At 54.2% G+C, this 27,794-nt stretch overlaps 6 protein-coding genes across 6 annotated transcripts; all 6 read right to left on the bottom strand.

The window, feature by feature from the left end:
• Window positions 1-1,241: 1,241 nt before the first annotated feature.
• On the bottom strand, window positions 1,242-4,967 carry JKF63_00202 (uncharacterized protein; the record flags this gene model as incomplete). The annotated part of the gene is made up of 3 exons (XM_067896254.1): window positions 1,242-2,132; window positions 2,184-4,594; window positions 4,625-4,967. 3 exons carry the CDS (start codon window positions 4,965-4,967, stop codon window positions 1,242-1,244), a joined length of 3,645 nt encoding a protein of 1,214 aa, XP_067752411.1.
• A 2,352-nt stretch (window positions 4,968-7,319) lies between these two features.
• JKF63_00201 (uncharacterized protein) lies at window positions 7,320-8,315 on the bottom strand (the record flags this gene model as incomplete). Its single annotated transcript, XM_067896253.1, has 1 exon — window positions 7,320-8,315. The coding sequence occupies one exon, from the start codon at window positions 8,313-8,315 to the stop codon at window positions 7,320-7,322; it is 996 nt and encodes a 331-aa protein (XP_067752410.1).
• A 722-nt stretch (window positions 8,316-9,037) lies between these two features.
• Window positions 9,038-10,555, bottom strand: JKF63_00200 (uncharacterized protein; the record flags this gene model as incomplete). The annotated part of the gene is made up of 1 exon (XM_067896252.1): window positions 9,038-10,555. One exon carries the CDS (start codon window positions 10,553-10,555, stop codon window positions 9,038-9,040), a length of 1,518 nt encoding a protein of 505 aa, XP_067752409.1.
• A 1,231-nt stretch (window positions 10,556-11,786) lies between these two features.
• Window positions 11,787-14,585, bottom strand: JKF63_00199 (uncharacterized protein; the record flags this gene model as incomplete). The annotated part of the gene is made up of 1 exon (XM_067896251.1): window positions 11,787-14,585. The coding sequence occupies one exon, from the start codon at window positions 14,583-14,585 to the stop codon at window positions 11,787-11,789; it is 2,799 nt and encodes a 932-aa protein (XP_067752408.1).
• Window positions 14,586-18,660: 4,075 nt separating this feature from the next.
• Window positions 18,661-20,058, bottom strand: JKF63_00198 (uncharacterized protein; the record flags this gene model as incomplete). The annotated part of the gene is made up of 1 exon (XM_067896250.1): window positions 18,661-20,058. One exon carries the CDS (start codon window positions 20,056-20,058, stop codon window positions 18,661-18,663), a length of 1,398 nt encoding a protein of 465 aa, XP_067752407.1.
• Window positions 20,059-22,070: 2,012 nt separating this feature from the next.
• JKF63_00197 (uncharacterized protein) lies at window positions 22,071-24,332 on the bottom strand (the record flags this gene model as incomplete). The annotated part of the gene is made up of 1 exon (XM_067896249.1): window positions 22,071-24,332. One exon carries the CDS (start codon window positions 24,330-24,332, stop codon window positions 22,071-22,073), a length of 2,262 nt encoding a protein of 753 aa, XP_067752406.1.
• Window positions 24,333-27,794: the final 3,462 nt, after the last annotated feature.

Raw genomic sequence — 27,794 nt, 5'->3', positions numbered from 1 at the left:
AGTGAGAGAGAGAAGTCGGGGGGAAGAAAAGGACTCCCGGTTAAGCACAGCTTGAGATGCGACAGAAAGGGTTGTGAAAGTGATAGGTACATGCTTGATACGCGTGTAGGAGGAGGAGAAAGAGGAGGAGAAAGGGGAGAGAGAAAAGACATGCCCGGAGGAATGCGTCGTAAACAACCAGATCGATACATGCAGAAGACAAAAAGGAAAAAATAAGAGCGCTCCTCTGTCTGCTTTTCTTCTCGTGGTTCGGCCAAAGCGCTCCTGTGGAAGCCTGCGTAGCGTCATGTGTCATGATGATGTGAAGTCCATCATTGTGCTCTTATTTGTATACATCTTTATTGGTTTAGTAGGTTGGCTGGTTGGTTGGTTGGTTTTTTTGAACCCCGTCTCTCGTCTACTTTTGTAGGGCTGACAGACACACACGTACATACACATGTATACATGTACACATGTAGAGGGGTAGAAAAGAGGCAAAGACTCCCTACACGCAAAAAAAAGGTGGAAGGAGTGCTTGGAGGTAAGCCACCGGCTTCTCAGAAAACAATGAGCGCGAAGAAGAATACACAAACACACATGCGCGCAGAGACACTCGTGTATAAATATCTATAATGTTGAACAGCTGCACAGGGGAATGCCGGTGCCCCCATAGTCAGCACAGACGAAGATATATGTATACATGGTTCTTCTCCATGTCTATTCGCCAAGAGGCGCACTCACTCAGGAGCGTGAAAAAGAGAGTCAGAAAGAGCCACTGAAACACCAGCTAAAAAGACAAGAGCAATGGCTCAAACCTACACCTGGATACGACGCACACCGCCCATAGGCGGGGAGGGGGGGAGGGGAAGGGGGGGGGGCATTTTAGCGCCCCGAAACGATGGAGGAGACGTCATCTGAATGCACCACATGAGTTCGACGTGACTAAAACACACACGCGTACCGGATTCTTTTTTAAGGGCACAGAATGTAAGTCATGAGGGGGATAAAACGCGTCCAAAATAGAATTGCTTGGCGCGTATGTTCGGGTGCGTGACGGCCTGGCTCAGTCCCATTGATCATGCCTCGATCCCCCCCTCCCCCTTCGGGGGGAGGAGTGGCGGTGGAGCGGCAGACGCTGCACTAGTATGCCAGTTTGTCTCGATCTGCCGCACTGGATAGGAAGAAGAAATGACAACCCCCCCCCCCTCTGCCAGGGATCCGTGTGGTCGGCTGCGCTGCTGACCTTCTGGCTCGGCAACACCTCATTGCGACCTGATCCTGTGCCGTCCCAGTTTGTCTGAAGAAGCGCCCGTCGACCACGGTCGTGAGGACGATCTGGTCGATGGAGCAAAAGGCGGATGTGGCATGCGTGTGGCGTAGACAACAGGCCTCGGTGGCACGGCAGATCGCGCGAGAGCGCTTGCTGGGCGGTTCCATTGCGGAGGTCTTGATGTCGACTGCGCTAGAAAAGACTGGGACACAGAAGCAGTAGACGAGTTTGACGCTGCAGATGGAGGTCCGTGTAACACCGACTCATTGCCGCGGCTGTGCAGTGACGACGATTTACTGAACAAACTCAACGCGATGCCGTCAGTGCTGAGGGATCGCTGACGCCGAGTGGACCTTTGTGTCACCTGACTGGGTGTGTAGTAAGGAGACAAAGAGGTGAGGAGGTCCATGGCTCTTTGGTATTGGCGAGACGGCCGCGCCACAGCAGAAAAGTGGATCTGTTTTTCTGCAGGCGCCGCATTGGCAGGCGGCGGTCCATTCTTTTGCTGCCCGTGTGCCGAGCGGTGCTGCGCTGTTCGGAATCGCCGGAGGGCGATCGCGTCCCTACCACAGGAGGAGTCACGCTGTGAACACCGCGCTCGGGGTGTAGGCTTGAGCGCATATAAATTTGAGTGATCAAACAACGCACGAGCCACCAGCGGGGACGGCGACGCCGGCTCGTGCGGCCACTGGCGGAAGATCTGAGTTTTGCACTTCGCGACGTTTGCCTGCTTCGACAACTGTGACGTGGTGGAGAAATCTTGGCTATCGCAAAGAGCGAAAGTGAACTCATCACCCAGGACGACTGCACTCATATCCTTGCTGAACACCGACATCGCAGCAGTGGAAGTCGGAGACGAAGACCTAAACGAGTGTGAGGCAGTCGGTGGACGCGACGATCGCGATGATGCGCCAAATGGATCTATAGCCGCTGCCAGAGACGTCCGCGCCAATGGGGAATGCTGGGACTCCTCTCCTCCTCTTCGGGGAGCACGACCTTCACTGCTGCTGTCGATGAGTTGACTGTCTTGAGGTGACCGAAGCGTATCAGGACCGCCGTTCACACCCCGTCGCAGCTCTCGGCGCAGCCGCTGGCGAATACTGCGGCAGAGCACAGCGATTGCAGAACCGTGGGTGACCAGTGGGTACGCATCATCCGTTTCAAATGACCGATGCGCGCTAGCACCGCTCGCAGGCGAAGAGGCAGCGGTGGATGCCGCGCTGCTCATACTGTTCAATGGATGATATGCCGCGGCTGTGACAGTGGCAGCGAGTGGCGACTGACTCGACACCTCGCCGCAACGCAACGTGTCAGTGTAGGAAGCCGCCTGGGCGTACGGTGCAGCACCGTCACCAGTGGTGAGCAATGCCGCGTCTGTCACCGTCCGACTGGAAATGAGCGGCATAACAGCAGAATGTCGCACAGATGACTCCGGGCGCAGCAACAGCGCCATCGCCTCAGGCAGCTCCCCGTTGTTGTATGCTGATGCGGAGGCAAAGGCCGAGGAAGAACCGCTGGTTTCATCGTAGCGACGACACTGCAGACCCGAGTCGATGATCGTAGCAAAGGCGCTGAAGTCAATGGGCACGTGCCGTGGCTCACGTACTTGTGCTAAGAGTGTTCCGCACACGCGCTCGACGACGCTGGGATTGAGCACGAGTTCGAACCCGCCCAGCACCTCCGCCAGTCGTCCAAGTGTTACTGTGGCGCTGTCGCGGCACCCCTGGTTCTCGGCGATCTCAGCGAATGCCTTGCGCTGCACATAGGTTCGGATGTGGTCATCCTCGTAAGCTGCGTCGTGTATGCATGAATTGCTACTAGACGGGCATGACGACGACGACCGCAGCGCTGTGCTTTTGCGCGAGCCCCTCCGACGCTCCGTTGGCTTTCGAGGCGCGACCATAACAAGCGCCTTGGACATCTCTTCCCTGGAAGATGAGGAGCATGCCGATCTCACGCGCCTCGTCGTCATCCAGGCGATTGGGGACGCTGGGGGTCGGCAGCTTCTCCGAAGGGCCTGTACGCAGGGGAAACGGGAGACCCGGTGGTCAACTCGACGATTTCGAGCAGAGGTACTACGCACCATCTGCACAGCCTCTAGGGCGTGTGAGGGCTGTGCTAAGACGACCTTTACTGGGTGATCTTGCTCCTTGTACCGGGCCACCGCGATGGGCTTCACAGGCAGGCCTGCTTGCTTCCTCCTCCCTTGCCTCGGCGCGACCGAGGCCCGCTTAAACTTGACGTGGCTCATAAAGGAAAGCGCCTCCTCTAACGTCAGCCCTTGGGACGACGACGACGACGACGACGAGCGTGACTGTGACACAGTGGAGACAACTGGCCTACTTCGGGCATCGCTTTGCAGTGAGATGAGGGTGGAGGCTTCGCGGTCTGCGGCTACAGCGGCCATGAGGGCTTGGAAACGACGTGTGCCGAAACAGGCCTCGGCCAGGTCAAGTAGCTGCTCAGGGCTGGGAGCTGTATACTGGACGTGGGCTACGTTAGCCGACATCGATTGTGTACCTGCCTTCCTCTGCGATGGCGCTGACACCGATTCCCTGGCCTTTGTTGTAAATGTCATCATGATGTGTGCACGGTGATACAACCCGCGAAGCAGTCGCAGAAGTTCATGCACGCCGGCAGACGTAAGGGCGCTCAGGGAAGTTGATGAAGCAAACGCGCTGCTTCTCCGACGTTGCTGAACGTTGCTGGAGAGACTTCTCTGGTGACACGCTTTCTGTTGCTTCGCCGTGTAGGTGGCGTACGCTTGGCAGGCCGCTTGCTCCTCTATGGGGGTCAGCGGAAAGAGGTCGAGGGTCGGCGGACGTCCACCACCACTCGAATTTGTAGCGGCCAGCGATGGAGACACGACGCCGCCGTTTTCTCTGGCCTTTTCCGACAATGTTACGGCTGGTGCAGCTTGACTAGGGGGTGCACCTGACGGGGCACGCTGGCGGTCTATCCGACCAGCGCTGCCGTCACTCAGTGACTCTGAGGAGTCATACGAGTAGCCCGGATTGAGGAAGCCACGGTTGTCTTGCGCGAGCGGCGGGCACAAGTCTGGCCGCCCCGCAGAAGCGCCGTTGCGGTCCCGGTGCATTGCTGATGCGCTCTGAGACACGTGCGCAACCGTTGACCACCCCGCACACCCCGAGCCAGAAGAAGCGGAAGTGGATCTCGATACAAATGGTGATTTGTCATTTGTCTCTTCGCACGCTGCGGCGTTGGCACCACCGTCCGTGTCAGCAGCCTCGCAGGTTGTGTGCGTGTCGTTTCCACCCATCCACAGCTGTGGATCAACAATGGCGGACGCGTTTGAAGCGTTTGTGTCGACATCATTCGTGACTGCGATGGCGGAGACATGCCGTGGACCCTTCGCTGCTGGTATCCTGCTAATACAAACACGCCTCTCACCTGAGGATGCGTACCCTGCAACCCCTGACCGCCTCCTCGCTGCGGCAGCACCGTCCACCACAGCTTTTCTCTCCTGTGCAGCGCGCCCCGACGAGGAGTGAGACGGCGTCTGTGCACTACGCGGAGATGGCGCGGGGGGCCTGGGGCTCACCAAGGCAGTGACTCCGCTTCCACTGCCTCCAGCGTCACTAGATATTCTCCTCAGCGCTGGCGGGAGAGTGCCATTGTCGCTGTCGCTGCGCTCACTGGTGTTGATGACCCCATCCGTTGAGAAGGGGCCACAACCGCAGACCGGCTTCGCATTCATCAATGTGGCCGGGGGAATGATATTTTGCGGCGAATGAGGGCTCCATATTACACATTCCCCCGAGGGGATGCTGGTGGACGTGGTCTCACCGTTGAGAGCTTTGCTGGTGGGGGCAGTCACTACAGCCGCAGTGATATACATTTCAGGGTCAAATCACGCACTTTTTTCCTCTAGTCGATTTTTGAGTTGCGTTAGGGGCGACCAAAAGGGAGGGCGTGTTAGAAAGAAAAAACGGGGTGGTGTGGTGTAGTGTGTGTGTGTGGGGGAGAGAGAGTGTGTGCCTAGAAATGTGATGGAGACGTCGAACCGGGAACCAACAAAGAAAAGAGAAGCGATGGTCAATATAGCCGAAATTAAGGGCACCCGACAAGCCAGGTTAACGGCCCCCGTATGCACAAAATTCCCTGCGCTGTGTGCAGTTTACGACAAGATGGATAGGTAAGTGTAGTGTGTGTGTGAGTGCGGGGGGGGCGATACGCGCCAAAGTCACCTTAGGTGCTGCTTGAATGCAGACGAATAAGACACGAACAGAAGAACCAAAATGAATGAAGTACGGGAACGATGAGCGCATGTAGAGAAATAAGCCAAGAAAACATGGCAGCAGCCAGCGAATAATCATCCTTTTCCCTCATCGGCAATCTCGATTCGGGTTTTTGGCTCCTGTTTTTTTTTCTAGACCTTTCACTCCTCTCCCGTTGTATGACCGCTTCCCCCCCCTCCACACACACACACACACACACACACACATGCAGACGCAACCTGCCCGAAGCAGAGCAAGCGCGTGTTTAGTCTGCTACCGGAGAATTTGAGTGAAGTTCAGCCAGGAAAAAAAAGAGCTCGGTACATTTTTTGCGGGCACTTCAGTCTCAATTTCGATGCCACACGATGCGAGAGAGTACGCGGAGAGGCGTACATCGGCCAAGACGCAGTCACGCCAAAATCCACACACAGACACACACACACAAAGATCCCCCCTTAAAGGAAGCGAAATCGCTCATCGCGGCCATCAGAGATGGCCGTTCGGTCAACAACCTCCGCCTCCTCTCTGTATCGGGAATGAAGGAAAGGGTAAGAAGAGAGTTGAAAAAAAGCAGGTCTGGATCCGGACGAGAATACAGCGCCACGGTTCAGCGACGAGGGAGAGTGCAAAATGTTTTTCATAAAAAAAAAAAACGAGGACAGCAGTGGGGGGTTGCACAGTAGAGTCTGCCCTGCTTTTTCCTCTGCGGGTAGAGGAAAGAGTATCAACATGCGCGTGGGTGGTTTGACCTTCAAGTATGTGTATGTTCGAAATTTCTTTACAGTTTTTTTTTGTATTGTGTCACCCAGATGCTGTAGTTTTTTTCTTTTTTTTTAATCCTTTGCAACGTCACACACGGCCCCTCTTTTTCCCTGAAACTGGGGGGAGAAGAGGAGGGAAAAAAAGTGAAACTGGAAAAGGACAAGCAAAATAAGACGAGAATGACGTACATCTGACCACTGGGAATGTGCCAAGGAAAGAGTGGAGAGGAGCGTGAGAGCGCCGAGAGAGAGGAGGGAAGTCGGGAAGGGGGGAAGAGAAAACAAACAGCAGCAAGAGTGCACCCAAAGTGCAGAAGCAACTTGAACCTCCGCCCAGACACGGATGACCCGCAAGGTCATCGAATCATGTCCGGAACACACGCATAGGCAGACAGACTCTCGCCACAGCCCACGCGCATTTAGGCATCTGCAGCTGCGTATGATGCGCATGTCAACCGATGCTTCGCAACGACGCCACCAAAAGAAAACCCACGGGAGATGAGAGAGCTCGCAAAAAAAAGGCAAAACTACAGTGAGGACACATACACACACAGAAAAAAAAAACCTACATGGGAGAAAAAAAGAAGCAGTTGCAATCAGCACAAGAGAGAGGATTCGCGCATGTGTGCAGGCTCAAAAGGGAGAATAAAGGGAGAGAGAGGGAAGGGGACGGGAAGAAATTAAGCAGAGGACTGTGAGGGATGGGGAGAGGGGGGGGCGGGGGGCGGGGGGAAGGGCGCACACACACAAGAGGCACACACACGCACACACATGCACACATGCACATGAAGATACACATCAGAGATGTGTGCCTCGCCGCAGACTGGAGTATTTCACCGAGGAAAAAAAAAGAAATGTTTCTTCCTTCACGAACGACTAACGCCCGCCTAGAAAGACAACAAAAAAAAGGGAGAAAGACAACTGTTGTGTGAATGGGGGAAGAGTGTACACACAAAAATAGACTGTCATCTATTAGTCCGCTCATGATCATGTCTTGATCCCTTCTCTGCCATCTCAGTCTCCCTGTAGCTCCAACCCATCGTTCTCTGCCTCGCGTAGGTGCCGCTTCCATTACCAGGTACGGTGATCTACACGTCCTGTGTGCTCCTTGTAAGCGTCGGAGGAGATGCCTAACCCGATGGCGTTCGTGGAATGCGAGTAGATTCGGCGAGCTTTGTCTGCTTCGCGGTAGTTCACCCCTTCGCCAAGCAGCATGTACTCCTCATGCCGCTTGCGAAGGGTTGCACTCAAATCTTCGTCGGACTCGAGCTTGGAACGGAAGCGCGTCATGAACGCCTGTTTTATGGCGTTACCTCGCTGCCTGTCTGCTTGCGAAAGCGACACCCGTCGGGGTCGACAGCCTGTGCGACCCTCACGTGTGCTGATCTCGGACTTCCAGACTTGAATAAGCTGCTCCTGCGTCAATTCTGGTGCCTCCTCGCTTAAGTGTGCCGTCGCCGTAGCATGGACGGCCGTCCTTGATGGAAGGCCCTGCTGCGACTCCGGCGCGTTGGAGAAGGATGCGCATTCCAGGAAATCCGCCGACGATGTCGCTGCCGCCGAAAATGCAGTGGATGACATGGCCTCCACAGCGCGGAGCCCGGCTTGGGCGGCGGCACAATCCGGCTGAAGGGCGAGCGCCTCACGGTAAGCAGCGTCTGCTTCGACAATGCAACCTCGTCTCCGTTGCGCGTCGCCAACGCGAAGGTGGGCCTTGAACCATTGCGGCTCCAGCTCAACCGCCTTCTGTGCATCCTTTAGAGCTAACAAGGGACCCGAGAGCAAAGGCGATTGCAAATAGGCAGCACTTCGATTGCTGCGAATCGTCGCGGTGTCCCCGCCAGGAAGCTCTAGCAGATGTGAATAACACTGAATGGCGGCCAAGAAGAACCCTTTACCATAGCAAGTATTCCCCAATGTCTTCCAGTCATCGCGCAGCCGTGATAGACGCTCCGTAGTCTCAACGTCGTCTACACCGAATTCACTCTTCTTGATTGCAGTGAGAGCATCAAGCTGTGCCTTCAAGTCTTGGGGCAGCGGTGGCTCTTTCGCCCCCTTTGCAGTCATTTTCCAGGGAAAAGAAATACTTATCACTACAAACGTAAAAGCCCTAGTGGGGAGAAAGGGGGGAAGAAGGGGGGGAGAAGGGGGGAGGAGGGCAGAGGGAATGGAGAGGGGACAGCGATGGGCAGGGCCGGCTGCACCAAGTCGGTGGACACACACCCGTTAGTTTAACTGCATGCGGCAGATGAGGGCCCAAAGTGGACAACAGGCCCCACCGGTGAAGTGCACGTAATGGAGGGGGGGGGCAGCAAGAATCAAAGGGAAACCATAGTACACCCTCCTCCTCCCCCACCCACCCCCTCTGTTGGCCCGCGTTCCAGAAGACATGCACCACAGCGCATGTGAATGTGTGCGTGTGATAGTGGTGGTAGTAGCAGGTGGGAAAAGGACCGACTGTGTGGATGTACACAAGCGTTGAAGGGGAAAGAAGCGGGTTGAAGAAATTCTTGCTTAAGCGGCTTTTTTTTTCCTCACCATCACCCGTGATGGATGAATAGATGTGTCGCTTCCTGGAAGTGCATTCAAAGACACAGCGGTGCTGGGAGAGAAAACCGAGCACACAAGGGAAAACGATAGAGAAATCGATGGGGGCAAAAGGCAGAACGGTGACGGTGTGTGTGAAGAAGGAGGAGGAGGAGGGGGGGGTGGTGGTTTGAGCCTCACTGCCCTTCCCAGTCTTGAAAACAATGCGGTGAAGAAGCTACCTGGCGCATCGCCGAGAAGCGCTAGTCGATCACGGTCTCGTCGTGGCGTGAGACAGAGCTCCGCAGCGCAGTGCGCTGTCGCTTCACCGGCCGTGCATCGGCCCCGGACTCGACGTACTTCTTTTGAGGAGTACGTTGACTGTCTTTCGCGACGGAAAGCGCAGTGTCCACTTGAATGCTCGCTACAACTGGTGGATCGGTGCCCATGACAGGAGCTCCGTATGAAGCCACACTTCTCGCTGGAGACATCATCGAAGAAGCACACGAGAGCAAGCCTCGCAGCTGCTCAGCTAGACACGTCGCATCCACCACAGAACTCGCCGTGCCACCTATATGGGAGTCGCTGTTGTTCAGGAAGACAAACACTTCACGCGCCGTTTCGCATGGCGCTGAATTGACTCTGCCGCTGTCGATGCCGCCCTTGGTTGGATGAAGGTACTGTAGTATCTCTTCTGCCCACAGCCGCATCGCCAAGGGACCATAGTCGCCCACGTTGCGCCCCAGTGGCCCGTGGAGACGGATGTAAAGGAATCCTGCCCCGGTGTCAACCACCCGTGAGTATGTCAGGTCATCGTGGTGGTGCGCCACCACGAGTGCCCAGCGGAGGGAGCGCAGAAGAGCAAACGTCTCCTCGCGGTACCAAGAGCGGTTCCGGAACTCCACCGCGACGCGGAGGCGTTGCTGGCTCTGTCCTGCAGCCGATGCCGGCGCAGGCGTCGAGGAAGTGCCAACCGACGACGCATCCTCGAGCGACCGCGGCATCGTCTCTTGCATCTGCGCCCCCTCGTGGGGAAGCACTTGATACAACCTAGTGAGCCGCTGGATGTTTTCGGGTGAGTAACCAAAGGACGGCGGGAGCTGTATCAGCACAGGGCCCAAGTAGGGCTCAAGCGCCCTACACCGCTCTCGGAAAAACACCTGCACGTGCTCCGCCACCTCTGCGTCCTTGATATCCAGTTGCTTGACGTGGGTAAGGAAGTTGTTCGCTTTGATTGCATACAAGAAGCGGCGGGCATTGACGACGCAAGGACGCAACGGCGACGGTTCTGCGGCGGCAAGGCCGGCGGTTACGGTGCCTTTGGTCGCGTGTGACGGATGAGCCTGTGCCGTTGCGGGTCCAATAGTACCGCTGTTGGTAACGCTGCTATCCTTCACCATGGCCGCCCAAGCCCTCCACGTTTCCGTGTCTCCTACTTTATGGTAGGGGTAGCAGTGCTCCAAACAGTTGAACTTCATGCGGTACCGGGTTAGTAGGCTGCGCATCGACCTGTCCGATCGCCCTACAGTTGGCACGCCGTTAAGCGAGCTGATCCCAATGTGAACATACGGGTGGCTAGGGATGGTGGCGGACAAGGGGCGTTGAAAAAGGTTTCCCCATCCGTATATCGTATTCCTTGACTGTCCGTACGGCGAATGCTGAACAAGCGTGTCATGCGGCCCACGCTCAACTAGCTGCTGCAATTGCGTTGACGGTTGCACCACTGGCAAAGTCGTTAGCGGCTGCGACGCGCACGAAACGGCTGGCCGCTGGTCTGGCATCCTCGAAAATGGAGTGAGCGAAAAGACACAAAAGGCGCGATTCTCTGCCGTCTTCAATCTGGCGCGGGGAGGGGGGAGGGGGCAGGGGGAAGGGGGGGAGGAGTAGGTGTGTGCGAGCGAAGACAACAATGAAAGCAAGGGCAAAGCGCGCTTTAGCACCGCAGCTTGGGTGCTCGTGTCTGTGTTTATGTTGATGCGTATATATGTATGTATGTGTGTTTGTGTGTGGGTAGATGAGCGCGTGAAGTTGTTCCAGGAGAGAGGAGGACACGCAAAGGACAAGGTTCAATGTCTGAGAACGTGAGAGTAGGGGAAGAGTGAGGCGGTGACGAACACAGCACGTTGCGGACACGCATGCCCACGGACGTACGCAACTGCCGCGCCCCCATCCGAGAAACAGTTAAGGCCCGTACCCGTAGATGCAAGCCCGCCCCACCACCACTCATATGCACACACACGGATATGCTATCCATGTGGTTTCACATGTCTTCATGCGTATGTGTGTGTGTGTGTGTGTGGGTGTGTGTGCGCGCACTTTAATGCCTATTCATACTCGCAACATGGTCAACGCCGATGGAAGACGCACTTGAAAAGGTAAGCAAAAAAAAACAGCAAAAAGGGAGAAGAAGAGACGGACTACAAAAAAAAAAATGTTGGTGTAAATGAGACGGGAGACAGACAAACAAGAACTACTACTACTACAGCCATCACAGAAATTCCTCCCTCACTTCTGATCACTCCTCCCCCGCCGCGGCCCGAATCCAGATCCGAGGTCTGGACCTCCTTCGTCAGGTGCAAAAAAAAAAAAAACGTGGAATATAAAGCAATACATTAATTAATATATACTTATAAAAGAAAGGTACGATGGGGATGCGGATGAAGAGGAGTCACAACGTTTGGGGGGAGGGGACGATGGGAAGAATACATGGAAAAATAAAACATGGTACGTATACATAAAAGCAAGGAGGAAGCATCAGCAATAACCATGGTAGAGCCAGCTCAGCAGTGCAGAAGGAGCGGGTGCCTACCAGCTGTCCTCCATGCACACACGTGCACACGTGCAAAGGACAGCAAGGAGGTAGGTAGTAAAGCCACTCCTCCTGAGCTATTCGTTCATGAAGATACACACGCACCACACATATTTATAATAAAAAGGAAAGAGAACCAATGAACTGTGTTACGACTACACCACGCAGAAAGATTAATACGCTGACGCATGGGGCGAGAGCCCCTACGAAAATAACCTCGGCGGTTTCGGCGCGCTGACGGCTGCTATAACCGGAATGCCATCGGGTTCCTTGTGTTCATACTGTTTAAGTGTAGGGGCGCCCCTCTTGTCGAGAAGAAGAATAGCTCCCTTATTGCGCATACCACAGTAATTAGGGGCAGAGAACACTGTCAGCACGCGATTCTTGTGGGACCACTGAAAGCCTTCCTGAACGCATTGGTGCGCGCGCACGATGAAGTACAAGTGATTTGTGTTTATAAAGTTCACTGTTACATCCTCGCCGAATATGTGGCCCGTACCACGCGGATTGCCGCTGAAGCCAATGGGAGTACCGTTGAAGGTGCAGGTGGACTGAAACAGACTCAGAGGCACCTGGTTCGAGTTGACACCAGAGGCCGCCGTCAAATGCCCGGTGAGCGATGCCTCATGTTCGAGGAGGAAACCTTCACAGGGACTAGCGACATCCCCGGACGCTGCCGCCGTCGCAGCAGGGGGGGCTACTGCGTGAGAGGATGGATCTGACCAAGTGAGGTCGGCAAGTGCACCACGCTCGATGGTGCGGAATCGGTTAATGGCGATGATGCCATCGATGCTGTCACCAATGAAGGGAGAAAGACCACCATGCATAGCGCACACGCGCACAACACGCCGTTTCTTCTTCAGCCCTGTGAAGCTCTTGGTGCGGGGTGGAGCTTGCGGTGGCAGCGGCGACGACTCGCTGGGTACACCAGTGGCCTTGGCCCTAGTGGTGCGTGACTTGCCATCTGTAGCTCCAAGTGACTTGGTCATTGCGACTTTTGACGATTTGGAAGTCTCCACAACACTCGAACTTGTACAGCCTCTGTGGCTACTCTTCTTCACGGGATTTTTGGGGGTCACCCTTTTCGCGTCCAATGGCGCTGCAGCACCCTTGGTGCTCGACGCGGCAGTGGCGGTGGCGGTGTCGGTGTCAGGGGAGGGTGACAGCGCTGCCTCATCGTCGGTCTCCACTTCCTCGCAAAGCGCGGCACAAAGAGGAAGTAAGCGGAGCGTGTCATTCGCGACAAGCCACAGCGGGTGATCCTGCATCTCCCACCCCATGTCATCCGGACTCGAGTGGCCACACCCGCTGGCCGCCTCGCCCTGCTCAGTCTCTGTCAACTCAAAGACGCTGCTCGTATTAATCGTGCTTGGGACACCGCCGCTCCCCTTGGGGACAGAGTTGCCGCCTATGTTGCTGCCCCCTCCGTCGCTTCGATTTTCTGCCACGTCGTTGGCATCCTCTTCGGATGGCGACAGGGTGCCCATGCAGCATGTAGTGACCCTGTTGTCCACGATAGGGTAGCGACGATGGCATTCATCGAGGAAGCCGTAGAAGCGGTTTGTATTCGGGGACTCGTGGTTGCCGCGCAGCAAGAACACGGTGCTCGGCGACAACAGCTTGGCCGTGAAGAGTAATGCAATCACGCAAAGGCTGCTCGGTCCACGGTCAACATAGTCACCCAGAAACAAGTAGTTCTGCGGCTGTTCAGGTTGACCGCCATCATCCTTCGACACACCACTAACTGTTTTCGCTGCCCCTTTTGCCGTGTCGCCTTTATTGGGGGTGAGAGATGCCCCACCACCACTTTCACTTTTCAGGGAGACGGGCACCTTCGACTTAGCAGCAGCAGATGTAGAAGACACCAGCGCCTCACTCGGCACGAGTGGGCCACCCAGCGTCAACACGTTGTCCAGTAAATCACGTATCTGGCCATGCAAGTCTCCGACAAGGACTGCCGGCATCTGCACCATCAACACGTTCGGCTCAGATCGCAGCAACTCTTGCACTCTTAGAAAGATCTCGTTGAGCTCCTCTGCGTTTGGCAGGTAGCCGTGTTTCTGCAAAAGGCAAGTATAAATCTTTGGAAGATCGATGTCGGGGCAACGCTCTATCTTCGCATACCCGTTCGTCGCAGCACCATCACCGCAGGGGGGAATGTGATGTAGATCCTCAGAGCTGCCAGGGTCACTGCCAGCGGTGGGGAACAGGTTTGGGTTCATGGCTTGCAAGCCGCTGAAAACCCCCGTCTCTTGTGAAAGCAGCTCGTCCTCCAGCTCCTCACTCAACTCCCCACAGAAGCGGTAGATGGCGAGGCAAAGGCGCGCGCGTAGGGGTGCTGGCTGCTCCAAGAGGTGGTTGAGCATGGGCTGAATCGAAAAGGTCGGGTGAAAATTCAAAGTCCCGATCGTCTCAGTCGTTACAAAAGTGTCAACAGCAGCGATTTTTGGAAGGATTTCGCGCAGTCGTGACACAGAGGACTGCTTCACCCCAGTGTTGGCGCACTTGTCAAGGAAGGTGCGAAATACCTGAAACACTTCAGTGAGTTGTGGGATCGTCACGTCCGATATTTCGCGCGGAAAGAGATCCGCCCCCCCGTGGGGTGTCGATACAGGGGAGTCCGCTAGCATGGAACCCTGGTGCTGAATATGGACCGCACTCGATCGAGCATCAGGCGACATCGTCACTGAAACCGGCTGCGGCAACGGCTCCACGGCATTTCGAGAGCCAGATGGCTGCTTACTTGAGGATGAGGATGGTGAAGTCGCGGTGCGAGAGTCAGAGACACTGGCAGGTGGCGTCGTTATACTTGAAGGTACACACCTGTCTGCCGCCCCCTCAGGCTTAATCGACTTTTGGCTGCATTTCGAACTGCACACCTCGGCCTTGGTAGGGCCTGCCCCAGCCGTCGAGGGGAGGGGTAGTACCTCTCGATTCCCAACAGAGTCACCATCTTTTTTCTTCTCATTCTTTTTCTTGCCGAAGAAAGAGAAGCTCGGCATGGTAATGCCGGTCACTGCTGAGGGAGGGGGCTGAGCTCAACGGACGGCACAAAACACAAATTCGCACAGCGATCCAAGAAAGGAAGATGCGGCTCGAGTGGCGATGTAGTGTGATGCGCGTATCTCAACCTGTGCGTGTATGTGAAAAGGGAAACGCGCGGGAGGAAAAGCGTGTACGGATGTCCCTCGCGTGTCGACCTAAGCGCGATCCTCACGTGACACGTACTCTTCTCTACGCACTAATGCGATGCAGCAACATATATATATATATATATATATCCCTCAGTAATAGCAAAAAGGTTGGTGAGTGCAAGCGGGCACACACAGACAATAAAAGACAATCACAAGAAGAAACAATATAAAATAGCGGCGCAGTGACACGAGCAGTAAAGACACTCACAGTGGAGGAATATACACCACCACCACCACACACACACGCACGACACCACACAGTGCACTGGCGAAGCACGAGAACGAAAAACCACTACACACACGCACACACCAAAAGAAGAGGACTTTCAAAAAAGAAAGGGGAGAGTCCGCTAAAGAGGACACGATGAGTGGCTGGTCCTTTGACACGCCCAGATGGCGCGCTGTGTATTTTTGTTATCACACTCAACCACCCAGGCAGCAAGAGAAACAACTCCTGAGAAGGAGAAAACAAATGATCCACGACAATCCCAGAAGAAAAAAGGAAAAAATACAGGAGGGCAAAAAAAAAAAACGATCTCCCAGAGGGGATACCCGCAGAGCGGTCAGGACGGCAAACGAAAGGAGTACGCGGCAAACAGAAAGGGGGGGAGGGGAGGGTATGAGCAAACGCGAAGTAAGAAGAGAGGGAAATGAGAATTGGCGGCTGAATGAGGAAAGCGGAATAGAAGGAGGGAAGAGAGAAAAAGACAGAGAGAGGGGAGGGGAGGGGAGGGGAGGGGCAGAGGAGGGGAGGGAAGGAATGGTATTTCAAAGCAAAGGAACAGCAGTGAGGGAGACAGAAGAATAAAAAATAAAATCAATACGGGCACGCTTGCGTTTTGTACAAGTACACTTGTGTGGTGCGGTGTAAGCATATACAAATATATATATGCCAAGTATTTAAAGCGAACAGAGAAAAAAAAGAACAGCAAAAAGACAAGGAAGGCGGGGCGGGGGTCACTAAGAAATCGATGAATTGGATAGATGAAGGGGCAAAAAAACGTAGCCGGAGGGGAGACCTTTTGCGGATGACTTGGGCGTGTGCGTGTGTGTGTGTGTGTGTATACAGATGTGAGTAAGGTCGAAAGTCACTTCTTCACATACTTGATGATGGTACGCTGTGACGAGAAGGGGAAAAGGAACAAGCAGGGCAGCCTGGATCCCACAAAAATACTCTCGACCAAAGAGAAACGCGAAAGCCAAATGTCAAGGACAGTCAGAGCAGATAAATCTCTCCAAGGGGAAAAAAGTGAAGTCTCTCCCTTTGTTGTTGCTGCGCCCCTTCTCGCTCCCTCAAAAAACCTGAGGTGGTGTGAGTAGGGGAGAGGGGGGGGTTAGGGCTTAAAAGGCAATGGACTGCCGCAACACGTCTTGGGATCGTCAAGCTTCTTTAACGGATTGTGTGTGTGTGTGTGTGTGTGTGTGTGTTCGGGGAGAGGGGGGGGGTCTGTGGGGGCACCGCAAAGGGAAAGGTGGCCGGTGAGAGGAGTACAGAAGTGAAGGGACGCGGATTTGTGAATCGGAGAAAAGCTCAGCAAGCGAAACAAAAAAAAAATCGAAACAACAGATCCCACAGGGCTACAAAAGGAATGGTTTGGAAGAGGTGATAGAGACACCGTGATACTCACACTGGCAAATGAGGCGGTGCGCTAGGGGGGTGCTGGACAACTCACGATCAAAAAGGGGGAAATCTACGACGTCGGTTGAGTGCCGTTGGGTATTCACCTGGCGGGTGGACAGGCAAGACGGTGAGTAGATATGTGTCAAGGAAACGTCATTTTGACTCAACGACACGCCGATCAAATAAATGAGGAAGGGAAGCGTGGGAGGTGGAGGTAAAGAGACTAGTGTGGCAAAAACAAGAACGCGGAGAGACTCTCCTCCCAAGTTGTGAACCGCGGAGGAAGGGACGGAAGAGCTAAGGATCTAGGGGTATGGGAGCAGTTGTGAGACAATAGATCCTGGACCAAACCGTGAACTCGTCCCGTTTTCGCTTTAGTTTTTTCGCATGTCTCGTTTACTCATCCACGAAGACGACTATCGCTCCTTTCTATCTTTTGACCCGCGCACTGTACGAGAACAAAGAAAATAAACCGTGTAAAAGAACGACCCTACTTAATTTTCAAGACGCGCATCGTTAGACTGCAAGCGAAGCGAACAGTAGCCTCCAAAAAGATACATATACCCGCTTCTAGGTCAAAGCTTTGGTCCTCTCCACCTACTAATTATCTCTTCTGGGGGTTTGCGAGGGCAATCCACTCACCCAGATGCGAACACCCCCAAACAGTCAATCGAGCCCCTGTCATACTCCGTCGTTTCTTTCATGTAGACACCCCTGAAAAACACACACAGACAGACCTGGACATGCCATCCCTTCCCGGGAAACTCGTCCAGCATCGACTGAAGTGCATAATATATGGGCGTTTCTTTTCGTGGTTTTGTGCGCTGCCCTCCTGCGGTGGGGGCTCGGCGGATCACGACATGATCGTCAAAGTACTCGGGGAGGTTCAACGTAGACCTGCACTTCATCCCATGAATCATGGCCTTCACAGACGATCATCGCGCCTGTGCGTTCGCCTCCACGCGACAAAACACAAGATGACCAGCCTCGCATGCGATGCCCCCCCCCCGCCAGGATCGGCCCCGGGCTTTCCTTCCCTCATCGCCTCAGAAGACTCCCCGAGGGCGCGGATCTCGGGCGAGTCCCCGAACTGCGCCACACCTTCTTCTGTTGACGACTTGGCATCTCTCCCAGACGAGCGTGTCATGCCAGCCGCACTACACTCCTTCCCCCCCCCCTCCCCCCTCCCCCCCCTCCCCCGAAGGGTGAGGCGTCACACAGGGGAGCATGTCATGTGGAGGCTAGTGCCCCCAGCAACCGGAGCACGCACTCTTCAATACACGGCACCGTCCCCAGACAAAGCTGCTCGTCGCATGCCCGATTTTGGAATATGGCCGGCAATCCCCGTCTCCTGGGCGAGGGTCCGCTTACCCCTCCTTCCCCCCCCCTGTTCCCCCACACGACAGACACCCACTGCCCCCCCACGCTGTGTTGACCCAGCGAGGCTGTGCGCGGTGTGCGTGAGGGACGCTGTGTGGTGGAATCAACTCTGTCTGGCGCTGATGTCGCAGGCACGCACGCGGGAGAGGGGACAGGTGGGCGCAAGAAGCGCCGGTGAGCCGCACGGTCCAGCTCCGGCAGGCAGGGGTGCGGCTCTGCTCAAACGACTGGGATCTCAGCCTGTGGTGCCGCAGAGGCGGGTGGGCGGCGAATATGTGGCTGCGTGCTCGTATGTCTGTGTGTGTATGTGTTCGGTGGAAGCTATTGACCATTTTATGTTGTTATTACAGAGTTGAGCACATGAAAACAATTGTACTTGAAGGTGATCGCTATGCATTGCCAATTCTTCCTCACAAAAGATAGCCCACAACATGAAAAAAAAAAAAGAAAATAGACGCAGCGGTGCAACAAAAGCCAGAAAGGGAAACAGACCGTGCGCGCGCCATCAGAATTTGCAATGAGAGTCATAGAACCTGATGAGGCGTTCGCTCCTGCGCCTGCGTTGCCTCACGACACCCCCAATAACTACGCGAAAGTAATTAATTACTGCAGATAAATTCACAGAATGATACAAGACTTGTTTAAAAAAACATTTGCTGTACGCGAGCCCAACACCGCGCATTGAAGTAGAGGGAAATGAATTGAGTGCAAAAACAAAAAGATTTTATTTCAAGGGGCCTGCTGCCCCTCACGTGGAAGCCGCTGTCCTTGAGGGTTTAGACTTGCTCGCAATTCGCGCAGGTAAACGACCTTGCCTTGGGGTGTGACACAGTGTGTAAGGCCAGTCTTGTAGGTCATGGCTTCCCTACAATGGCACAAGTATCAGATGCTAGCTTCGCCACCATTTGACGCGGAAGGGGCGTCGGTCTTCTTCCTCATCTTGACATGCTTCTTCCCATCCAGCGCAGCGTCTGACACCTTCGCCTGCTTCAGTTTCAGTTCCCTGCCCCCCCCCAGCCGACTTCCGCTTGACTTTTTGGAAGCTCCAAGAGCATCACGACCAAAAAAGATGAGCACCAAAAACATTAGCGCAAAGCCACCCTGTAATAGCATTGATGTCCTCGGCGTGGGTGGGTACGAATTAAATCCCTGGTGGATGAGCGACATAATCGCAACCTGCAACAACCTTGGACACTTCCTAGAAGCGAGAATGAAGGGTAAGGTATAGAAAAACCATGTGTAGAACTGGTAGTGCAAGGAGCGGGAAAAGATGACCCCGACGAGGTTCGACTCAAATAGTGTGAGTAATGTGGACGCACACATTGCCTGCTCCTGCTCCGCGTCGATCTCCGTCCCCTCCTCATTGGTAGCGCTGCGGCCTGGGGAGGTGTTCGGCCGACGAGTATCGGCGATTGCCGGGTGCAGTAGGTGTACTTCTGTATCGGTCAAGTATGTGCGTGGAGCCCAACGCATGCGCCACAGCAGCACCCATGACACAGCAGTCACCACGAGGAGGGCCTGGCCAAACTCAGGCCTCGTGAAAAGATCGGCATCGAGGAATTGGTAGTTTACCGACCATCGCTGGTCGAATACGCGACCAATCTCGAAGCTCTTCGATAGGTATGCCTTGTAGGCAAGAAATGGAAAGCCGGCGGCAACTTGCCCCGCTGCGAAAAGAAGCAGGCAACACCCCACTCGCCAGAGAGGAAGCGTGCGGAGCATCACGTAAAGCAATCCTGGTGCGAAAAGGAGAACGTTCATCTTTATTGAGACCGCGAAGGTATAACAGAGGCACCCAAGAAACCATTGACGCGAGCGCTTGCCGGTGCCGCCGGGGTAACCAGCGATGAAAGATATGGCTGCAAACAAAAACAGCATCGCCCAACAGTCATTGAATAGTCGCAGTACGTATAGGCTGCGAATGCGCTTCGAGATGAATAACGGTATCATAGCCCTCCACGTAAGCCCAGCACGACTGTAGAGGCGCAAGACCATGGTCAAAGTCATGATGTAAACGCTGCAGTATATCCATTGAGCCAGCTCAATGTCCTCGCCTTTTTTAGTGAGATAGTAGAGAACGCTGTACACCCAAACAAAGCCGCCCGGGTACACCAGAGGCCCTGTGCAGCCCTTCAGGTTGTAATAGTTCAGCTCGCCATCAAGAAAGCCCTTTACCTCCTCAATGTACGCCCTCCAGTCAATCTCCGTGTAGGGAACAAGGGCCACGACGGCAATAATGAAAAACGTCTCTGCCACCGGTGCCACCTCAATCCACCTCATTTCCCGTGTGGGTGTGTGTGTGTGGGTGTGTGGCCTATCCGAATGTAAAGAAGATTTCCTTTTTTTTTTTGGGGGGGGGGGGGGGGAGAAGAGAACAGAAGGCGTAGAGGAGGATGGTGAGGGAGGGTGTGATCAGAGTTGTTGAACCTGGAAAAAGGGTGGGAAAAACAGAAGCCGCGTGAAATGGAAAGCATCAAAAGGAGTGGGGGGGGGGATGTCAGCGATTCAGTACGTGTAGTCCGTCCGCATAGCGTCGAATCCATATTCGTCCACGGAGTTCATTGGAGATCTACGCAAAGCATTACAAGCCCTTGCCAGTTGTGGCAGAAATTCGGTTTGAGAAACGAGAGAAATGGGGTAAACGCTGGAATGAGAAAAAAAAAGATCCAAGAATGTGGCAGTGAGAATACCAGCCGTAATGAGGGGGGAGGGAGGGAGGGGGGGGGCACAGGAAAATAGGGGCCAGCACTGTCAGCGTGCTGTTGTACAACTGAACAGACAGACAGAATGTGCAAAGATAGAAGGGGGGAAAAAATATGCTCTATGTTGCCGGCGCGACTTGCTAGTGGCATTCAGTTCTTAACTCTCTCTCCCCTCCCGAATTTGAGAGCGAACTTTTTCTCAACGTCATCGGTACGCGTAGGTGGTCCCCCGTGTATCCTCTTTATGGAAACAGTTGCCCAGAGCAATACCTCGGCCCGCTAGCGGCAACAGATGCCGACCTAGTCGGTACTCTGGTTGAACAGCACACTGGGCATCTTTTTGTGGGGGACAACACACGTAAGCAGAATAGCACTTGGAAGACAGACGGTGACACACTCGCGCACTTCAACATATGTACCAAGAGGTATCAGTGATATTGGGGGAAGGGGGAGCGCGCTCTTGTCCTGCAGATCGTGTTGACCACGCCGCCCCCGCTCAAAGTCCACTGAAAGAAGTTATCCAACGGTGCTCTTGCCCTTGCAGAATGATGGACTCCGAAGTCGCGTGGCAACACCTTCATTAGAACACCGTTCAGAAAAGAAGGCTGGGGGAAAAAAATAGGCAACAATAACTTCACTGTAAGGAGGGTCACAACTACAGTGAATTATGGTGAAACACCAATTGAGCATCGTTCATAGGTACAAACAGAGGGGGGAATATAATTTTTTTTTATGCAATAGGTGCGTGTGAGGTGCCACCCGACAAACCTACAATGCCGAAGTACAAAAAACCCCCGGTTATCGTGTACAAAAAAAAATAAGGTCATTTCTATGCATATATATCTATATTTTTTTCCCATCATCTGTCGCCCCCCCCCACAGCTAAGCAAAACACTCGATGGATATATATATATATATCCCAGCTCTGTGGCGACGCCTTTGGGAAGGGGGGGGGGGTTGGATGAGCGAAACGACGGGAAAAAAAACGAAGAGTGGCCCCAACTACAAAACGGACGGAGAAAGAAACGAGAGCGGTCGGTGAGTGAGCATTTTCGGCACCTTTTTACCCCGGAGGGGGGAGGGGAGGGGGAGGGGGGAGTCGGTCAGGTGGCGGCTGTTTTTGGAGGACGACAAAACTCAATCACCTCATCATGTATCATTAGTAGCAGGACAGTACACATGAAGGCAAGGCGAAGAAAGGAAGACACCGCCGTATGCATTCTGTCACCTAGATGGCTCTGAGAGGAATCGTGGCTCATCCCTCAGCGCATCATTCTCGCCCCCTTTCATGCTCACGTCATCCTTCATAGCCTACTTTGTCCGACCTTCGCTCGAACTCCATTGCTAAATTGCATTCACCGCCACACACACACACACACACAAAAAAAAAACTATCACCTTCGTGTATTCAAGACACACAGACACATACAACCACACGCATTTGCCCGGGTCATTCTCACAGAGAAATGGCTTGAGAACAATATACCGCGAGGCATAGCTGTCAGAGCGCCTCTCCTCCCCTACCTCCACCGACTACCCCATTAGATGTCGTGCACAAACTCGTATAAAGGATACGCGATATTTTAGTTTTCACCTCAGCACTGGGGTAGCGAGAAAATCCATGTCTTCCTGAGACATCGCCGACTGCTGCTGAGCTTGGCGACGGTGTTGCCAGTGTGTGGCATCCGAGATGGTCTCAAAGAATCGCCAAAAGCGGATCGTCCCATCCTCGCCGCCTGCGATAGACGCGTAACAGCCGGCGAATGAGGACTGCGGGAAGGGAGCGCAAATGAGCAACGGCCGCGCACGATGACCAGGGAGGGCGTACATCGGCATCCACTCCGACCTCAGATAACCGCTATCGCTGCGGCGGCGGCTGCCGCCGTCAGCGATGACTGTCGAATCCCGCAACCCATCCCGGTCGCGGCAGTCCACTTGGAGAACATTCGCACCGTCGTCGTCGTCGCTCGCGCCATCGTCGTCCTTGTCTCCGCAGTGACTGACAAAACTACCTCGGCCGCCTATGCTGTCACATCGCTGGTTGCCACACTCAAGAAGAGCCTCACGGAGGAACTTTTCGCGGCGCTTGGTGCCGCAGCGCCACACCACGAGCGCATTCGGTGGTGTGCTGTGCCCCACCACTGTACTGCTAGTCTCTGAACTGGCAGCGACGCCAGCCACCCCGGCGGGCAGATCAAGAGCATCGCTCACACGAGAGGTTGAAACCTCCTCCTCGCCCCACGTATCATGCAGGGAGAGAGCGCTGCCTGCAGTTGTCGCGTTGGGGCGAGAAAATGAAGAGCGGTGCCGAGCAGGACCGTTGTCATAAAATCCGCTGCCAGGGCCTCCACCTGTGGACCCCAGCTCTCCATGCGCGGCCAGTGCGGGATAGGGCAGTGACCACGACGACGACGAGGCGGGCAACAAAGGGACGCCGGCCCCTGTGACGGCATAGTTGCCCTCAGGGTCGTACAAAGCCTGTGTCACCGGTGCTGCAGTGGCGCCAGTGATGGTCAAGACAGGCTCGGCGCCGGACAAGACGTACGTACGCAGCCCCGCCGCGCCAGCGGAGGCCCCCACCAGCAGAACATAGGGATTACCAGGGTGGAAGCACAGTGCCTTCACAGAACAGTCCGGATCGACGACGAAGGTGTGCAGAGGACGCTGTGGTGCACTCAGGGACCACACCTTTACTATGCCACTTCCACTTCCAGTCGCCACTAGCGAGCCGGTTGCATTCCAGGAAACACTACATAACCGATCGTGCTGTCGAAGAAAGGTGGCGGCACGGCGCAACTTGCTGAAGTCTCCGCTACCAGACGATGGGCCGCCATACGCAGCCGCCGGAGATGAGCTCCGTGCACACTCGTCTTGACTAAGTTCGGCGCCTGTACCAAAGCGGATAGCGGGCTGCACCTGCCTCGAATCTAGAGTGACAAGTCCACGGGCAGCCGTGGCGGCAGACCCCAGCCAAGGATGGCGACTGCTGGTACTCACACAGCTTATGGACGAAACAGAAGAACTGAGAAGAGAAAGTGCACGCGCCGCCCGTGAAGTCGAAGAGATTGCCGAGGCCACACCATTGTTATCACTACCGAACACGAGGGGGTTCAGGTAGCCTGTCGGTGGTGGTGGCATGGCAAAGGCAACAGTGCGCTGCAGAGTGCCATCCCCGCGTCCCTCATACAGCTCCACAGCTCCGTTCGACATGCCCAAGAAGCAGGACATCTCTTGGCAGCGGGTCATCGCAACCGCGGTGGCCCGCCGCGGACCAGGAAAAGCAGAAGCAGCAGCTGCACCGCTACTACTATCACCATCCTCCCTTGTTCCCGGAGGGGTTGAGATGCGTGCCGTCGAAGAAGCCTGCCGCGGGTGACTAGGGTGAAACAACACGAGATCCTCCTGCAGAGCCAGCGCCATCTGATTTGTACCCCAGGAAAGGCAACTCGTGTAAAAGTCTTCTTGCAGCCCGGCCGCACTCAACACGCAGTACGATGAAGTGAGACGAGTTGGAAGCCAAGAGAACGTGCTTTGTCGAGTACTCGCAGCAGGTGCAGTAAGAGAGGCCATCGCCTCTGCCGACGTGGATGGTTGACGTAAAACATCGGCGGGTGATGGGGATGCTACAGCAGTACCCATTGCCCTCGGGCTTATCCTGGTTGATGATGAGCCAGCGGCGGCGGTGCCCGTAGTAAGAGGAGCGATCCGCTGCGCATGCCGCACATGCTGCGAGAGCGCAGCTGGAGACCGCGCGTGAGAACTTGATGGTGACGACGACGACGACGTACTCGCGGAAGTGTAGGTGCCATCCCTTGGAGATCCTCGAATGCCATACAGGGTGCTGGTTGACATTGTGCTCTGTCCTTTTACGCCGATCCGTGTCCTGTGAAATGGAGGGGTGGGAATGAGTGAGATGTAAAAAACAAAAAAGCGAATCGAAAGAAAATGGGGAAAAGCGTAGTGGTAACAGACCTCTCCAGCCTCCCCATTAAGTCATCACTGTCCTGGGCCTGCTCTAGTACAACCCTTCGAGCAGAGAGCGAGGCGTCCTGTCCGCTTGGTGCGTATCCGCCTGTGTTTCCCTAACACACACAAAAAAAAAGGAAGCGATGAATGCACCTTTGGATTCAGAAGCGAGCGCGTCGTTTGGAGGGGGGGAACTACACAAACAGCGTTTGTGTCTAACGCCAGATACACATACATGTATATATTTATGTGTATATATATATGCAAGGCTACGTGACGTGGCGTCAGGCAGTCGAGAAGCGGAGCCAAAGAGAGAAAAAAATCAAGAGAACCAGAAACGGGGAGGGAGAAAAGGGGGTCCAAGGCCGACGTTTTTGTGAGACGTTGGATACAAGAACGTTAATGACGCCAGATCAGTGAAAAAAAAAAGGCCAAGGGAGAGATACGGCGACAGGGGGGGGGGAGCAAGCAGGTGTGGCGAATGACAGAGTGATAACGATGAAGTGAAAAAATAGAAGCGGCGCACAAAGAAGCGCAGTGAAGTAACAGTACCAGTAGGACGAAAGGTAAAGATACTCTATGGGATGTTTTCCCTTCGTCCGGATATATGTGTGTGTCTATATGTGTGTATGTGAGAAAGATCAATGGCAGCCTATCTCGCTTCCACCGGATGTGTTTACCCTCAGACAAAAAAAAAACGATTACGAGTGGGCAGGCAAATGTCGACAAGAGAGAAACTGCGAGAAGGGAAAGCTCAAAAAACGATAGTGATCACACACAAACAGCGCCAAAATAAAAGAGAGCAAAAGGAGGAAGTAAGAAGACCGCTATCGCTTCATACCAGCCACTCTCTCGCAGTGGGAACTCGGTGCAGCCACGTCGATCCTGTTGTTGGTTAGTGGGTGGGTTAGTTGGTCGGCCGCTGCTCTCTTGCATTGTGGCCATCACACAAACGATCAAGAGCCGTTGAAACAGTGAAAACGACACGGGCGCAAAATAAATTCACGAAAAAAAAAGAGAGGCGTCGCGTAGTGGTGCGAGAGCCACAAGGGAAGGTGAGAGAACCGACATAAGCGAAGAAGAAAATGTATAGGAGTTCGGGGAGGAAAAAGAGGATGTTTGTGTACGTGGAGTTCCGGAGGTTCGAGCATGCAGAGGACGGTTTCGTTGAAACCCATGAAAGACTGAAAGGCATTTTCGCTTTGAATTATGCCCAAACACTTTATATTTCGTGTGATGCCAGTCACGTTCCAGAGAACAGGAAGGGGGGGAAAGATGACAATGACAGTCGACGTGGTTTGAAATCATGCACACTCGCGAGTGTACACGGACTGTCATTGAAGCCAGACTCTTGGCACGCACATGTGCATTGGTTTCGAGCCATGGGTGATACGAAAGGCGAGAAATTTTTCTGCCCCTGCTCCCGCAATCTCCCCCCCTCCCCCTCCCCCCTCTTCTCGGCCCTGCCGAAGATTCTTGCTTTACTTACTTTTTTTCAGTGGGTTGTGTCAGCTTAACACACTCATATATGCTTTGTGTAGTATTCTCGACGTGTGACTAATGCTCGTATTTGTCTGCTGCTTAGATGAACTCATTCCCTTGTTCCCCCCCCCTTTCCCCTCTGCGCTGACTGAATGTCTCTCATGGGTGTAGACTGAAAAGACATCGAGCACAGTACCCCCCTCCCCCCTCCCTTCCACATCTCCGCACGTAAACAACAGAAGACACACATAAGCATGCGCGGGAAAAGAGGGGGGGAAGAGAAGAAAACGAAGTGTGACATGCGCAACAGAGACACCAGAGAGCACTTCCTGTACGCACTCATCACAGACTCCGTGCTCTGCAGGCGCGAAGCGTGCGTACTCTATTGGCATGCGGGGGAACTTTGTGCAGCTACTTTTCTCCTCTCCCCATTTCACCCAACGCAAAATGTGTGCCTCCGTTCTTTCCCCCGGCCGTGTGCGGATCTGCACATACACGTGTGATATCTTCCTTCCCTATTTTTGTCCTTTACAAATGATCTCTTTCCTGTCACGGTGCATACACGTACGACACAGCTTCCTATCGCCCTTATTTGCCCGTTTCCCAAGAGAGGTGACAACTGCACTGACGCACACATACACATATATGACGCACCACCTCACACAACACAGACACTGAGACGATGGAAACAAAAAAAAAGAGAAAAGGCGAAAATTTGAAGGAGGACTCAAACGTCTCAGGGGGAAGGGGGGGGAAACACAGAAAACAAACCAACAACCAAAAACAAAAGAAAAAAGAAGAAACGAAGGAGTAGGGAGATCTTTGTCAGGTCTGTGGATACAGCCAGGGCTGCTTCGCTTCGGTGCATCAAAGACAGAGATCGATGCCCGGTGCAACATGGGAGGCGTTATCTCTTCGCAGGGAAGCAGGTGAGTGAATCGTTGGTGGGTGGGTGTGGATCTGTATGCTTGTAGCGGTAGATGCCGCCACCTGCCTTTGACTCACAAACGAGTGAGCAAGAGAGGTGGGAGAATACAGTGGACCGGGGGGATAGGGGGAGGAGGGGGGCGCGTGCGTTAAAAAGAACGCATTATATAGGCGCCTTTTGATTTTCACATCCTCCCCCCCCCCACACCAACCCCCTTCTCCCTCCCGACACACCCCCACCCCCTCCCCCCCCCGACACACCCCCAAGACCAATCCTCCCTCCCTCTCCCGCACCGTTTCATGACAACGCAAACAATGACACCACACACACCCCTCCTCCGCGAAACTCACTTGACGGTGTCAAGGGGGGGGAGGGAACACTCGCCAATAAAGGAGAAAAAAAAACGAGCCAAATATATAAATTAACGTAATCCGAGAGGGATAATGAAGAGAGAAATTGACGTTTGTGAATACCCCGCAACAACTCGAGAAAGTAGAGAAATCCCACCTCGTCTGTGGGAAGATGAAAAAAAAAAGTAAACCACATCTGAACTGAAGAAATGACGCACATGAAGGAGAGGGCCCGTTTCGAGAAAAGCATTGTCGCGTGTTCTGTATAAACGTGTGGGCGCTCGCAGAGCCATGAAAGCCACAACACCCGTGAGCAGCGGCAGTAATAAATCGGGACTGGAACGGAGCGAAAAGGAAGAAAACAGCGATGGCGCCTTTTAAAATCCCAAGTGGCGGTGTTGGCTAAAGGGGGAGTACTACTAGCGCGTTCACAGCCACCCCCAGGACTTCTCCCCAAAGTCAATCACCCCTCCACCCTCCGCTGCCCGTTTCCCTCCCCTTCTCTTCACTTTCACTTGTTTTTCCTCTCTCTCTCGTGCAAAGAAGCACTGATGAAAGAATGAGATAAAAACACGTGTATCCAATGAG

The sequence above is a fragment of the Porcisia hertigi genome, chromosome 36 (genome assembly GCF_017918235.1).
Source record: "Porcisia hertigi strain C119 chromosome 36, whole genome shotgun sequence".
Taxonomy (NCBI): Eukaryota; Euglenozoa; class Kinetoplastea; order Trypanosomatida; family Trypanosomatidae; genus Porcisia; species Porcisia hertigi.
This window is presented reverse-complemented; position numbering and strand designations above follow the sequence as displayed.